Source organism: Castor canadensis, chromosome 11 (genome assembly GCF_047511655.1).
Source record: "Castor canadensis chromosome 11, mCasCan1.hap1v2, whole genome shotgun sequence".
NCBI classification, from domain to species: Eukaryota; Metazoa; Chordata; class Mammalia; order Rodentia; family Castoridae; genus Castor; species Castor canadensis.
In genome coordinates, this window is record NC_133396.1 from 139,283,541 (window position 1) to 139,299,987 (window position 16,447).

The window sequence follows — 16,447 nt, forward strand, 5'->3', positions numbered from 1 at the left end:
AACAACAGGCATGTGCCACCACACACAGCTTTTTTCCATAGAGATGGGGTCTTGCGAATTTTTTTTTTTTTAAAACCGGGGCTGACCTGAAACTGCGATCCTCCCAATCTTAGCCTCCCATGTAGCTTGGGATGACAGATGTGTGCCGTTGTGCCCAGCTGTTGGTTGAGATGGAGTGTTGCTAACTTTTTGCCCAGGTTGGCCTCAAACCACAGTCCTCCTGATCTTAGCCTCCCAAATGGCTAGGATTACAAGCACGAGCCACTGGTACCTGGCTCAGTAGATCCTTTACTTTTACATAATGTTTTTTGTTTTAATTAACAGCTTCATCTGTTTAAAGTGTACAGTTCAGTGGATTTTCAGTATATTCACAGAGTTATGGAGCCATCATCCTAAAATAAAATTTTATTTTATAAAATAAAAATTTTAGGAAATTTTTATTACCCCAAGGGGAAAAAAAAATCTGTACCATTAGTAGTCACTCTTCATGTCCCCCAAACCTCCCAGTCATTGGTAACCACTAACCTTTCTAACTGTACAGCTATCTGCACAGATAGAAAGCATAATCTATATAAAATTTCCTATTCTGGGCATTTTATAGATGTAGAATCATGCAGTATGTGGTCTTTGAAGACTGGCTTCTTTGATCGCACAATGTTTTCGAGGTCCATTCACGCTATAGCATGCATCAGTACTCCATTCCTTTTTATATATGTATTCAAATGCCATGTTTTACTTACCTGTTCACCGATGGACAAATAGGTCATTTGCACTTTTTTGGCTATTATAAGTAATGCCGCTGTGAACATTGGTTAGAAATTTTATATGGCCGCATGTCTGCATTTGTCTTGGGTATGTGGGAATTCTTGGTATAACACTGTAAGGAACTGTCAAAGTGTTTGACAAAGCAGTGCATCGTGTTGCGTTCGTACTGGCAAAGAATGGGGATTCCATCTGCACATCCTTGTTGACACGTTTTTATTATCTGCCCTTTTTGTTGGCAGTACTGGAGTTTGAACTCAGGGCCTTGTGCTTACTAGGCAGGTGCTGTACCACCTGAACCAAGACCCCAGCCCTTCTTTTGCCTTTTTTGAGTGTTTGTGACATGTACCTAGTGGTGATTTTGATTTGTGTATGTATCTTTGGAGAAATGCTTATAAGATCAATTGTCCATTTTAAATTATTTTCTTGTTCTTCAATTCTAAGAGTTTCTAAATATATTCTAGCCAAACGAATACATACATACATATATATATATATAATATATGTATATATATCCCTTATCAGATACACGATTTGCCAGTATTTTCTTCCAGTCTTTTGTCTTGTCACTTTCTTCATAGAAAAGTTTTAATTTTGCTGACATCTAATTTAACTGGTTTTACTTTTGTTGCTTGTGCTCGTTCAGTCAAATCTAGGAAGCCACTACTTAAAATCATGAAGATGTATTTATGCTTTCTTCTAAGCTCTTTTTATAGTTTAAGTTTTTGCATTTAGGTCATCTGTCTATTTTGAGTAAATGTTTGATTATTTTGTGAGGTAGGAGTCTAACTTCATTTGTATGTAGATGTGCAGTTGTCCCAGTTGCATTTGAACTCCACATTCCATTCCATTGATCTGTGTATCTACCCTGTTCCAGTGGCATACTGTCTTGATAGCTGTAGTTTTGTACTAAGTTGTGAAACCAGGAAGTGTGAGTTTTTCAAAATCATATTGGCCGTTCTGACTCCCTTGAATTTTCACATGAATTTTAGGATTAGTTGGGATTTTGATAAGGATTGCAGTGAATCTTCAGTTCATTTGGGGAAGTATTACCAATCTAACAACATTAAGCCTTCTGGTTCATGGACATGGGATGTTTTCCTATTTAATTTCTTTCAATAATGCTTTCTAGTTTTCAGGTATAAGTTATGTTTATCCTAAGTGTATCCCTGAGTTTATTTTTTCTGATGTAGCTATAAATGGACTTGTTTGGTTCATTTCACTTTTGGGTTGTTCATTACTAGAATATAGAACAGTTGATTTTTTTTGTAAATTAAACTTGTGCCCTGCAACCTTGTTAAAACTTGTTTGTTAATTTTCAAAGTTTTTCAGTGGGTTCCTTATTATTTTCCATACATAAAATCATATCATTTACAAACAGATAATTTTATTCTGGGGTTTGAAGTCAGGCTTCATAGTTGTTAGGCAGGAACTCTATCACTCGAGCCATGCCTCCAGGCCTTTTTGCTCTGGTTGTTTTAGAGATAGGGTCTCACTTTTTTGCCCAGTTTAGCCTGAACCACGACCCTTCTATTTCATGCTTCCTGCTGTCACTAGAATGACAGGTGTGCACTTCTACACCCAGCCTTTTCTGTTGAGATGGCATCTTCCAAACTTTTTTGCCCTAGCAAAAAAGTGATCCTTCCGATCTCAGTCTCCCAAGTAGCTAGAACTACAGGTGTGAGCCACCGAGTCCAACTAATTTCATTACTATTTCTTTTTTTTCTTCCCAATCTGTATTCCTTTTACTGTGCTCTGGCTGATCTCCTGCACATATTTAATAGAACTGGCAAGAGCAGACATCCTTGTGTTACTCCCAGTTATAAAGGGAAAACATTCGGTCTTTGACCGTTAGGTGTTAGGGTGTTCAGAAATGCTCTTTTTCAGTTTGGTGAGTTTTATCATAAAAGGATGCAGATTTTTGTCATGCTCTTCTGCATCTATTGGACATGAGTTATTTAAACATTTTGGGGTCTGTATTTATAAGAGATACTGGTCTGTGTTTTCTTGTGATGTCTTTGTTTTGAGGTCAAGTTGCCATCCTCATATAATGAGTTGGGAGTGTTCTCTTGGCTAGTTTAGAAGAGTTTGAAGGACTGGTGTTGCATCTTAGATAAGTAAGAACAGTCACTAGTGAAAGCACTCGGTCCTGGGCTTTCCTTTGTGGGTAGTTTAAATTACTAATCCATTTTTCCCATTAGAGATCCGATTACCTATTTTCTCCTTGAGGTAGGTTTTTATTTTGGTTTTTTGGCTTGGGTTTTTTTTTTTTTTTTTTTGCTGCTACCAGGGTTTGAACTCAGGGCCTTGTACTTACTAGGTAGGCACTCTACCACTAGAATCATGTCTCTAGTCCATTTTTTGCCTGGGCCTCCTACCTTTGCCTCCCATGTAGGTAGGATTGCAGGGAAACATAACCACACCCAGTTTGTGGTTGAGGCAGGAGGTCTTAGGGGCTTTCTGCCTGGGCCAACCTCAAACCAAGATCCTCCCAACCTCTACCTCCCAAGAAGCTGGGATCATAGGCCACTACTCCCCACTTGTTTTCGCTTTGAGACAGTCTTCCATTGTAGTCCAGGCTGACCTCAAATTGGATCCTCCTGTTCAGCCTCCTGAGCTGTCATGCCTGGCTTGACTTAGCTTTGAGTTGTTTGTATCTTTCTAGGAATCTTCTTATTTCCTCTCAGTTATATATGATGTTCATATCATCCTGTACAGTTCTTTTCATGTCTGTAAAGTCAGTAGTTACCTCTTCTTCCACTTCTAACCAGTAAAGAGTTAATTTAACCTCATAAAGAAATTAACTTAAATTTTGGGGACCTTTCTAGGAATTAAAAATTCAGTGAACTGGAGTTCCTCAATTACAATTGTTAGCAGTGAATAAGCAACCCATCAACACTAATTTCTGCCTAGCACAAAGTATTAAAACAGCCTTCAGGAATAGTAGTAGTGGGCCTAGGGATATACCCAAAGGAATGTGACTCAGGTTACTCCAGAGGCACCTGCACACCCATGTTTATTGCAGCACTATTCACAATAGCCAAGTTATGGAAACAGCCAAGATGCCCCATCACTGACGAATGGATTAAGAAAATGTGGTATTTATACACAATGGAATTTTATACAGCCATGAAGAAAAATAAAATCTTATCATTCACAAGTAAATGGATGGAACTCAAGAACATCATCCTGAGCGAGGTTAGCCAGGCTCAGAAGACCAAAAATCCTATGTTCTCCCTCATATGCGGACTTTAGATCCAAGGCAAAGGCAGTAATGTTGTTGGACTTGGGTCATACGCTAAAGGGAGAGCACATACAGGAGGAATGGGGATAGGTAGGAAACCCAAAACTTGAAGGTGTTTGATGTGCCCACTGCAGAGGAGCTAATACAGTAGTCTTAAGGTGACAGAGGTCAATATGGGAAGGTGACCAGGAAGTAGTGAAGAGGTCAAGTAGAGATGAATCAATTTGGGTTGTAATACACTTGTGCATGGAAGCAATGCTAGGAATCTCTCTGTATAGCTATCCTTATCTCAACTAGCAAAAATACTTTGTCTTTCTTATTATTGCTTATGTCTTCAATAAAATTGGAGAAAAGGGCAGAACAGGTTCTGCCTGGAAGCGAGGGGGGTGGGGGGAGAAGGATGGGGGGGAGGGACGGGGGAGAAATGATCCAAACAATGTATGCACATATGAATATATGACTAAAGAGAGAGAAAAAAAAAAGAAATAGTAGGAGTAGGAATTGCCCTTACACTGTTTAATTCTGGGGCTCCCCTTAACCTGGAATAAAAACGACCTGATTGTCCAACTTTCCATCTGAAAGTGAAGGTAATATAACTACTTATAAAGCTTGCGGCTTTTCTTTTGTCTTTGTACTGTCTTAGCAGTTCTTTAGAACTTTATATAGGCCAAATTTCATTATATGAATTCCAAAATACCAAATTTTGGAAGGGTACAGTTCTCCTGTTTTTTAAGTTTCTGTCATTTTATGGGAAAAAATGTTAAAACATACCCATTTATTTTTTAGAATGTAAAGTCTTGAATGCAGGGAAATTTGAGACTGATGTAGTATAGTCCTTAGGCAGCATATGAGTTCTAAGCATGAAACCCCTGAAATAGAAGGCATTATTTTCAGCCGATTATGGTGGCTTCACGCCTGTAATTCCAGCACTTGGGAGGTAGAGGCAGGCGGATCCCAAGTTTGAGGCCTGCCTAGGCTACGTAGGGAAACCCTACCTCAAAAACAAAACAAACAGCAGCCCAAAAGACATTATTTTCATTTGTGAAAAGAAAGAGAATAAAAGGTTGCCCAGGCAGTGTCTTCATTCTAACAAGTGTATTCCCATTTTAGTACTCTTGCCAAAAGTCACCATTCATTTGAGTTTATTTTTCATGAAAATGTTTCCTTTTTAAATAGAACATTTTGGATTGCCATTGTAGACATTTATTACAAAGCACTTTTAGAAGGATACTTACTGCTCAGCTACAAGATAGGTTGTTAAAATTAAGTGATACTGAATATTAATTGGAAATAGTCAACTTACTAATGAAACTGGAGTTTTGAACCCCAGGCCCAAACTCCTGGCTTCCACATGCCAGGTCCAGCCACTCTCCCCATACGCTCAAAAAAGACATGATGAAGGTCAGAGAAAGGGATTTGTTAACATGGTCTGGGACCCTCTGTAGAAAGAGGCAAAGAAAGCACTCAGCCCATCTTTAGCCATCTGCTGGGTACAGACATAAACTTTAGCTTTAAATAGACAATTAGGGCAGAGGCAAAAGGTATGTATAAAACAGTCCCAGTCACAGGTGTGTTCTAGTGGGTCATTATCTCAGTCCTTGTTTTGGAAGAGGGTCTGCAGAAGTGTTAGCACTTGATGGAGGCTCTGACATTCCCTTCCTTTGGGGCAGTTTCCTCCATCCTTCCTTCTAAATACATAATGGATAAGTCCTGCCCTTTCTAGATTCCAAGGTGACTATAAAGTGAATGACTTAGACAAAGACAGATGCAAAATTGAGGCAAGGACACTAAACTTTTCTTCTATTTTTAGCTAATTTATGGGCCCAAGTAAGGAGTTGGTGCTTTTCAGCAAAAGCAGTTTAAGGACCTCTTACACTTAGTCAAACCATTTGTCTGTTGCCAACAAGCCATTATGTGTATATCTCTTTTTGGAAAATATTACATATTTTGAAAGACAAGAGGCTACTTTAAAACAGAAAATACACCCAGAACAAAAGCTTGTTGGTGCCAGCATTAAGGAGAACAGCACCATGCAAACCAAATTATTGGTTGCAAACTCTATAAACAATGAGACATCTCAACTGGAAAAAGACAGCAGAAGTTTTAGGCAGGCTAGCATGATACTTTGAAAAGGGGAGAGAGAAGGAGGGTACAAAGAGATCTCTTAATCTCTTCTGCTGTAAGGAACAAAGAGCTAATCGTGTTAGTTCCCCACACCTTGCCTTGCCTCTTGAGTCAGGGTCGCACTGTGTAGCCCAGGCTGGCTAAACATTATATCCTTCTGCCGTAGCCTCCCAAGTGCTGGGATTATAGGCATGTCAGTTGTGCCTGGCCACCGTGCCTGGCCTTCCTCCTAACTTTTTGTTTTGAAAATTTTTAAGCCTTCAAAGAAAAGTTGAAGAGGTGTACTGTCTATACACTTTTTGCCTAGATTGACCAATTTTTAACATTTGGCACATTTGCTTTCTCTTACATTTTCATTCTCTGTCTCTCATAGAAAGTAAGTCTCAAACAGCAGTCCATCTCCAAATACTTCACTATGTACATTCCAAATAGACATGCTCTACCTAGCCACAGTATTACCCAGGAAAATTTTAATTACAGTATCATCTACTACAGAGCTTATATCCATATTTCCCTCAATTGTCCTAATAATGTCCTTTTAGCTTTTTTTTTTTTTAAGTCTAGGATTCAAAGTTTACTGATTGCACTTAGTTGTCCTAAGAATAGTCACTTCTTTTTACTTTTCTGTCACTGGCATTTTAAAATGACCACGCTACTTTTCTTGTAGTGTTCCACTGTGTTCAGACGTAGCTGATTTTTCCTTGTGCTTATATTTCATTTAACACATTTGACAAGAAGAGTGACAAAGAGAATGTCATAGCTGTCTTATTCATGGAATGTGCAGGCACTGAGAATAGTGTTTCCTGCTAGGTTAGGATAGGCGGATAAGGTGATAACGCACCATACTTTTCCATTGCAAAGAAAGGTATCTTTTCTCCTTGTACGTATGGAAAAATGGAGAAGGCAGACATCTTGAGACTTTTCTTCCAGTTGTTTACCATCCATGATCATTGCCTGACTCCACCAAGGGCTGCAGAATGGTGGCTACCCAATTCTGCCCTCACACTTACATTTAGTATCTGACCTGCTTCTGTAAAGAAGAGCTTTTCCTCCCTTCACCTGTCTTAAATTACTATGGGTTTGGACTTTTAACTCAATATGTTATAGTCCATTATTGTTGCTGCCTTTTGATATTAAAATTTTCTCACAGCTGGCCAATGGAAGATCCTTCAGGTCACCTATATCATTTTGACATGTCTGCAACAGACTGTCTCCTACTCAGAATAGTTCAGTTCAAGGGGTTTTTACTTCACAGTGGTGCAAATGTGATAAGCTTTCAGTACAGACTACTTCAGATTTTAAATTTTGATGTCAAGATGTTGGGCAGAGCTGTGAGTGCAGCGCAGTTAGCCAGCCGTCCCTAAGAAGGTGGAGAAACAACCAGTGCTCTACGGTGTCGTGTATTGCTAAGCTGCCATCTTCTGCAGTTAGGTCTGTCTGATGTGTTTGCCAGATGAGTTTAGCAGGAGTCGACAAACATCTGTGGCATTTTACTTTAAACGTTTACTTTAGGACATTTTTGTAATTGTAGAAGTAATATGCTCTACAATATTTAGAAAACCAGACCAAGGGAAACACTGCTTCTAATTTACAAGTCTGTTCACAATGTAAATATTCTTGAAAATATAATCTAAAACAAAAGCTGCTAGAGTCTTCTTATATGGCATATGGAAGCATGAAAGACTCATGGATACTTATTTCCCAAGCACCAGTAATTGGCACGTCTTGAAATAGGGAAACTAGCCTTACCAGTAAGATTCTACTTAAAATGAATTACTCCCATTCTTCAGTTTTAACTGGACTTTCATTGCCACTCATTAAGTTTGCAGATGACCTTCCTTATGAACTAAATTTAATTTGAAGCATTAAAAGTAAATTAATTTTATACTAAAACCCCCCATACCATTCTGAAATAGAGTTAAAAGTGAAAGGATCCCTTTAAATTTGACTCCCACCCTAACCCTGTATATCCCCTCACCCCACAAAAAAAAAAATGGTTGATTTGATTTGTGTGCTTCAGACCTTTCTTTTGCTACAGTTGGTGGACCATGTTGCAGAATAATGTATTATAACTTGACTTTTTACTTTACGTGGTTTTTAATGTCCATATAGATTGTCACTACGTTCTTTTCAGTATTTGTCTGGAAGTTCATAAGATGGGTTATCCTGATTCCACCATTCACCACTGAGGTTTAGATCTTCTAGTTTCTCAGTATTATATATACACAGCTACAGTGAATACTCCAGAACACGCCTTTGCACGTGCACAAGTATTTCTATACAGTAGCTTATAAGAGGCAGAACCGTCAAAGAAGCTGGTGATATTGATTTATACTTGCACAGTGTTTTTCTCACACCCTTACCAACACCAAGTGTTTTTGACAGTCTGGTGGATAGAAGAAGCATGGCAGGTCATTGTTTTAATAGTGCTTTTCTGTTTGCCAGTGGGATTGTTAGTTCATATTATAAGATTACTCACACGTCTGTGGGAAGTCTGTTTCGTTGTAGGGAAGCTGATATTTACAGGTATCCAGCCTGTGTGAACTTTTGTACCCAAACTCCACGATTAAGTATATTTGGGTAAATGTTCTGTAGAATTCCTTGCTGAAGGTGCTTGTGCTACTCTCTGTCCAAAGTCACACTGACTCAGATGAAAAAGGGATCCCATCCGTTCCAAATTCTGGTTGTCCACAATAGGAACCCAGTAAATTGATGAATGGCACTTGAAGTCTCATACTAGTCTCTATTACATGTACTACAAATTTTTTTTCTCCCTTTTATTTTGTTTATTTGTGTGTGTGGTTCTGCGGCTTGAACTCAAGGGCCTTCACCTTGAGCCACTCCTCCAGCCCATTTTGTGATGGGTATTTTCAAGATAGGGTCATTTGCCCAGGCTGGAGAGATCCTTCTGATCTCTGCCTCCTGAGTAGTTAGGATTATAGGTGTGAGCTGCTGGCACCCGGCCTTCCTATATGTTTTCTTTTTTATCTTTTGATCTTATCTAGGTACTTTATACAATTAAAAAGTTGGTTTTTTTATATAAAATATCTGTAACTTTACTCCTCAAGGTGCTTTACTTAGGTTACTTTTCCCATCTAAGACATTTTTCTTTTCTTTTTCAAGTTTTTATTTTACTTTTTGGGAGAACTGGGTTTTTTTGGTTTTGGTGGTACTGTGCTAGGCAAGTGTTCTAACACTTGAGCCACTCTGCTAGCCCTAAGACATTTTTCTAAACATATTTTTATTTTATTGAGAGAGAATCTCACTAATGTAGCTGATGCTGTCCTTCAACTCACTCTGTGGCCCAGGCTAGCCTCAAAGTTACAATCTTCCTGCCTTGGCCTCCTGAGTAGTAGGATTACAAGAGTGTGCCTCCATGCCTGGATTTTTCTAATCATATATATATATATGATTATTATCAGGTACACTAGAATTCTGAATGCATGAAATTTATTTTTATGTATTGTCAATACATTTTAAGTTTATCCATTGTCATTAATTTAAATACTACCTTTATCATACATCAAATTTTTATATATACAAGGTTCTATTTCAGTTGTTCTTGCAATAGTACCATTATTATAGTGATGTATTTTTTTTCCCCAGTGCTGGGGCTTGAACTTGGCCTCGTACTTGCTAGACAAGCAGTCTACCATTTGATCCACTCCTCCAGCCCTATTATGGTGAATTTTTTTTGTTTAATTTTTTGCTGGTGATCAAACTCAGGATCTTACACATGCTAGTCAAATGCTCTACCACTGAGCTATACCCCAGATATAGCGAATATTTTTGGTATCTAGCTGGGAAAATCCCTTGTTCAGTGTGAATTATTTAGTATTGCTTAGTTTTGCTTCCAGGTATACTTTACAGGGCAGAGTTGGCTTCCCCATTGAATTTTCCTCCCAGTCATGTATGAGAATGTACATTTTTCCAGATCTTAGAACAGGCTAGGATAGGGTCTGGAGCCCAGGTTAAGACTTGAGAAAATGTAGGTGTGGTAGTTCGTGCCTGTAATTCCAGCACTTAGAAGGCTGAAGCAGGAGGATCTCCAGTTCAGCCCTGCCTGACTGCCTCAAAATAATGTCAGCATCTAACAACAAACCTGGAACAATTAAGTACAAATTATCCTCCAACCCAGGAGGAATCTAATAGGGTGTAACACTTGAAATGTTACTTAAGGGTTTGTTTAATGAACTTTTAATTCATTTACCTCCTTCTAGGTTTAACTCTCTTCAGGCCACCCTTTACCCCTTTCATAGTCATTTCCTATAATTCCCTGTAATGCTTCCTGTGGCACAGCTCCTTTCCTCTTTGCCTCTTAGCAGCTCTTCCCCTCGCCCCTTCCCCCATCCATCCAAGCTTCTATCTGGAGAAATCCCATTTGTTCCTGAAGACCCGTTCAGGTGTTACCTTTTCTGGGAAGGTTTTCCTCATGTGGATGGTAAGAAAGGTTGCTCTTACCTTCATCTTACCTTGTGTTCTTCTGTGCCTCATTTTTTTCCCTGTACATTGTCATTTTCAAACTTTAGGCTGATCAGGATCTGTAACAGATGCCGTAAGTGTTTGTTGAAAAAGAACAAAATATCCCTGCCTTCAGAGACTCACCAGAGGATAAAAGTAAAAGTTTAGGATAGAAGGAAAACAGATATGAAAGTAGACGTTATATGTGCATGTGTATTTTAATCAGTAACTCGACAGCTTTGATAAAAATCTTTTTACCTACCTGACCAAGTTTAGACTTTATTGCTAATGCTCAGTCTTCAGTAATGTGTTGAATTCATTTTGAGACATTCATTTTGATACAGGAAGACACAAAACAAATGGGTCTTTATCATTGAAGTTTCAGAGTTGTAAGGGAAAATAGCAAGAAACTTAACTATCATGTGAAGTTGAAGTGTAAATGAATGTATATTCTGAATCTCTATTGGTTTTTTTTTTCTTTTTCTTAGTACTGGATGAATGAATACACCTCATCCATTGGAATTGGAGTTTTTCATTCAGGAATTGAGGTATATGGCAGAGGTATGTGTACACACAGTTTAAATGTGCATTCTGAAGATTGTGTTCTTTGAAGGAATTGCAAAATCATAATTCCAGGTCTTCTTTCTTCCTTTATTTTTTAAACTGCTTTCATATGTTATTGCAGAAAGCAGTTATGTTATTGTTATTCATATGTTATTGTTTAAGCTGTGTTTTGGAAAAATGCCCAAAATAGAATGCATTTGGGAGAACATACTCAGAATATAAGAGTATGCACTCATCTCATTATTTTTTATTCTATGTACTGTGTCTTACAAAACGATTTCCTTTTGAGATTATTATATCATGCTGATTTTTTCTAATATGTATAGGAGTGTCTAGGAAAAATAGCTTGACAAAAGCAATCATTTTGATTGGAAAGAGCTGGTGCTAGAGAATGTCAAACTTGAAATACCAATTTCCTGAGGGAATTTCAGTGATGAACTTGACTATGCAGACTTGTAAGTGCGTGTGTGTGTGCGCGCGCGCATGTGTGTGCACGTGTGTGTGTGTGTGTGTGTGTGTGTAAAGTCTAAAAACATTGCCAAGAAAATCCCACTTAGATTCCATCTAACATTTTGGTCAAGAATGTTGGCCTTTGTCAAGGCAGCCCTTTTTGTTCTTGTTGCCTTTATTACCTTCTGTTACGATAAACATGACAGGAACGTCTCCAACCAAGCAGCTATGTTTTCAGTAGCTTTTTACTTTGTTCTGGTTCCCCTCTTTGGCCTTTGTCAAGGCAGCCCTTTTTGTTCTTGTTGCCTTTATTACCTTCTATTACGATAAACATGACAGGAACGTCTCCAACCAAGCAGCTATGTTTTCAGTAGCTTTTTACTTTGTTCTGGTTCCCCTCTTGCTGCAAGATGATCTACACCTGACGAAGTTGTGACTAGTAGCAACTGGTCTAAAGACCAACCACATTGTCCATCTCATCAAACTTGTGATAATATGTCAGTTTGAATCCTAATCTTACTGTATAGAAGTGTCTGTCTGCATGAGCAAGGCAGTCTTGTAACTTCTCAGAATATATTACTGTCATTTAGTCAGGGTTACCCTTGAAGACTATATACCAACATGAGTGGGGATTTTTTGTTATTGTTTTTGGGTTTTTTGGTTTGTTTTTATTTTTGCAGTACTAGAAATTGAACCCAGGGTGTCATGCATATTGGACAAGCACTCTACAACTTGAGCTATGCCCCCAACAATTTTATGTTTATCTTGTTTTTGAGATAGGCTGGCATCAAACCTGTGATCCTTCTTCCTCCCAAGTAGCTGGGATTGCAGGTGTGCACCACCACACCCTATTACAATGTTAGCTAGTTTAAAGAAAATAGTCATTTGCTTAAATGTGTCGATATGGCATTTATTTTGTCTTTTGGGGAGAAGCGAGATTTGCTGAGGATAAAACCCAGGGTCCCACGCATGCTAAGCAGGTTCTCTACCACTGAAGTACGTACAGCTAATATCTAACAGAATTAGGATTTGAACCCAGGTGTTCTTATATGCTAGTCCAATGTTTGTTACCTGCCTAGTCCTGATTCCTTTCATAAAATTATTTAGGAATTCTAGAAATGATTCAGAACATATGCGGGGAAACTTACAATGTGAGGACTAAGTATGTTCTTGAAATTGAGTGAGTGCTTCTCATAGAAAAGAGTAAGTCAGTCTTTCCTTACTGCAGTTGAGAAAGTTAAAAATCCAAATGTGATTTCTTTATCTCCAATCTGATATCTACAATATTTTTATGACATTCTCATTAAAATCTAGGCCTGGCAAGGTGGTGCACATGTGTAATACCAGCACTGAGGAGACAAGGCAAGAGGTTGGTGAGTTTGAGGTCAGCCAGGGGCTACATAGCAAGACCCTGTCTCCAAAAAAAGGAACAACCACACAAAAAACTTTAAAGTGTATATTTTAAAATGGTGTACGGAACACTCTCATTTACATCCTTCAGTTTTTCTAAGAAATCCGAGATAAAAGTAAACTTGTATCTGCCTGCTCTTTCCATGCTTTGTTCTAAGATCTTATAAGACTATGTTTAGTAACTAGTAAGTGGTAAGATGAGTTTAAACATGTGTTTGGAATTCTTTGTATCTACTAAGACTCAGCCACCTAGATATCTGAGGGAGGTTTCAGAATTGTAGCTAGAAATTTTTGTTCCTTTGTGATTTGAAACCATTATCCATCTTTTTCTGCATGAGAGTGTGTCTAAGCTGGACACATGCGCACTGCAGTCTAGGCAGGCTGTCCTAGCTAAAAGATTGGCTCTGCAGAATGTGGGGTCAGGGAGCTGATAATTTTGCTTCTTTCTTGACTTTTTTCTTTTTTTGCAGCTTATTTCTTGGATGAAGGAAATTGATTGTAGTGTTTCGGGTTTAATGTTCACTTTTGTTCCAGACAGGGTCTCACTATCTAGCCCAGACTGGTTTTGAACTCTTAGTTACCTTGCATTTGCCTCCCATGTGCTGCGATTATAGGCCTGCCATTCCACTCCCAGTACAATGACATTTCACTTTTATTTCAACATAAATCAAGTCTTCGGGACTGGGGAGATGTAACTCAGTGGCTGAGTGCTTGCCTCACATGTGCAAGGCCCTGGATTCCATCCCTAGCACTACAAAAAAACAAAACCAAAACCAAAAACTCTTTATCCCAGGAGCAATGAAAACTCGATGTCATTAGATGGTTTCTCCCATAAAGTACAGATTTGAGAAGTGACCAAACCATTAGCTGCCCACCTAGCTAGGATGATGACTGCACAGAGAAGCCATTCACTTTGCATATTAATCCTTCTCCTCTTGCCAGTATAAACAAAGTAAATGTAGCAGTCAGAATTAGATCAGAGTGTCTTTCATTAGTAAGGTTTCAGGACTTCTGCGACATCTGTTCTATCCTAGTAACAGCTAAGTGAGATACTTGCAAAAGCATTTTATAAACTGAAAAGTATTTAGATGCTATCATTATCCTCATTTATTAAAGCTGAATCAGCATAATCTGGTTAAATTTTATGTAACAAATACTAAAAATCATGAGTTTTCTCTTTTCAGAATTTGCTTATGGTGGCCATCCTTACTCTTTTTCTGGAATATTTGAAATTTCCCCAGGAAATGCTTCTGAACTAGGAGAAACATTTAAATTTAAGTAAGTAGGGAGGATAATTTTTATTACACTGTCTTAGGTGCCAAAGCTTGTTTTTTAGGCATAGAGTTCATTCTGAGATTAAAAATCTAAAAAGTTAATATGTTTCTTTAACTTGTTTTTGTTGCTGACACTGTTTTTTAATTAAATTTATTGGAGTTGTTATGTAAATTGGGAACTAATCAAAGGGTCTAACTAACCTTCTGTTGCTTTTATTCAGAGCCTTTATAAATTACTGTCTCCAACTGCTCTGTCTCAGGAAACTCTCCTACCTTAGATTGTCTTCCCTCCAATCTCCTATTTGGGGGGAAGGGGGAAATCTTTATTGTGACCTGCCTACTCTGTTAACAATCTCTTCATTTTCCCACTGAAAAGGACAGTTTATGAATTTGAAATGAGTGCACAGGGTCAGCCTGGAAACTTGCTGAAACAGGTACCCCATGCAGTGGTGAAGCTGAGGTGGTGTAAATGCCTCTGAAGCAGTTCACAGCAGGGGAATGTAAACACCTGACTAAAGTATATTTAGAATCTTAATTATAAAACTGCCAAGTGAGACATAGATAATGAAATGAGGGTATGATACAGAAACTCAGGGAAGTGCTTGCACACTGATAAGTTCATACCTCTGTCTGCTCACCACTGAACTGAGCCATGTGGATGCAGGAGTGCCATAATGCATCCTGACTCTACTGCCTACACCTCCCTTTATGCAGACGAATTGATAAAATGATTTTTAAATTATTTTCTGCTTTCTTCAATGCCTAACTTGTATCTGACTAAAGTTGTGCTTTTATTGAGTAATGCCTGTTGTGTTTTCCAGGAGTTATTTGGGGTGGTTTTTTGTTTGGTATTTTTTAATAATGCTTTTCAAATATTGTCAACTTTCATAGTTCTTCTCACAACAACACAGTCCATATAACTTAAGAATGTTTTCCTATGTGAAAATATAGCCAGCCCTTTGCTGGCAGGAACATTTTTAGCATGGGTCTTGTTCTCTAATGACATGTATTGCTCCAGTAGGAAAACTAGACAGTAAAGCAATTGGCATTTTAGAAGCGTCTCATTTCCTTCAGTCTTATCGCACTAACCCTGGGCTGTGTGTTATGCCAGCCACAACGTTTCTAGAGATAAATACGTGCTCAAATACGCTATCACAAATACCCAAAGCTCACACAGCTGTGTTCTTCTTTTCTTTTTTTCTTTAAGAGAAGCTGTTGTTTTAGGGAGCACTGACTTCCTAGAGGATGACATAGAGAAGATCGTGGAAGAGCTTGGGAAAGAGTACAAAGGCAATGCATACCATCTGATGCACAAGAACTGCAACCACTTCTCTTCAGCTCTGTCAGAGGTGAGCTCACCTCACGCACCTCGTGTGCTGCCCTGCACTCGGTCATCACTCACCTTTCCCTCACTTTCCTGTGGTGTAAAATGCAGTTTTGTGTTCCGCTTACACGAATAACCTTTCCAGAGTTGGCAGTTTGAAGCCACATAGCATCAGGCAGTGATTCACTTTGTGGTTCATGCCTTTGTGGAATGAGTACAAATGATTGTGTTCTGTTCTTGTTCCTTTTGTTGTATCCTTGTGTTAATCAACATTTTATGACTGTGACAAATACCTGAGAAAATCCCTTAAACAGAGGAAATCCTTTAAAGCTGTTTCCTGCCGTGGTCGGTAGATTGCTGTAGGTTTGGAATCATAGTATGTCATGGCAAGGAATGTGTAGTGGAACGAAACTCCTCACTTCACAGCCCAGAGAAGCAAAGAGCTCTCTGAAAGAGATGTCTAAATGACCTAACTTCCTCCCACTGGGCCCCACCTCTTAACAGTCCTACCACTCCCAGTAATGCCGCAGGCTGTCAGCCAAGCCTTTAGCACATGAGCCTTTGGGGAACACTGAAGGTCCAAATCATAATAAACCTGAGACTTTGATTTGGAAAAAAAAAAATGCCAAGCTCAGCATGGTGGTGCACACCTGTGCTCACTGAGGAGGATGAGGCAAGAGGATTGCAAGTGGAGGCTAGCCTGGACTATATTGTGAGTTCCAGGCCATCCTTGATTATCTAATGAGATACTGTTTCAAAAAAATAAAATAAAATACAATGAAGTCCTAAGAGACATATGCTGCTTAACTAGTAAGATTTCTCTTTTGGTAAATT

The 16,447-nt window shown here is 38.7% G+C and overlaps 1 protein-coding gene across 2 annotated transcripts in view; it reads left to right on the top strand.

The window, feature by feature from the left end:
• Desi2 (desumoylating isopeptidase 2) overlaps window positions 1-16,447 on the top strand; it is a 57,159-nt gene that overhangs the window by 21,846 nt on the left and 18,866 nt on the right. For both annotated transcript variants that reach the window (XM_074048793.1, XM_074048794.1), the window contains exons 2-4: window positions 11,080-11,152; window positions 14,200-14,293; window positions 15,497-15,638. In XM_074048793.1, the coding sequence (XP_073904894.1) occupies window positions 11,080-11,152; window positions 14,200-14,293; window positions 15,497-15,638 (309 nt within the window). The remainder of the gene's footprint in view (window positions 1-11,079; window positions 11,153-14,199; window positions 14,294-15,496; window positions 15,639-16,447) is intronic.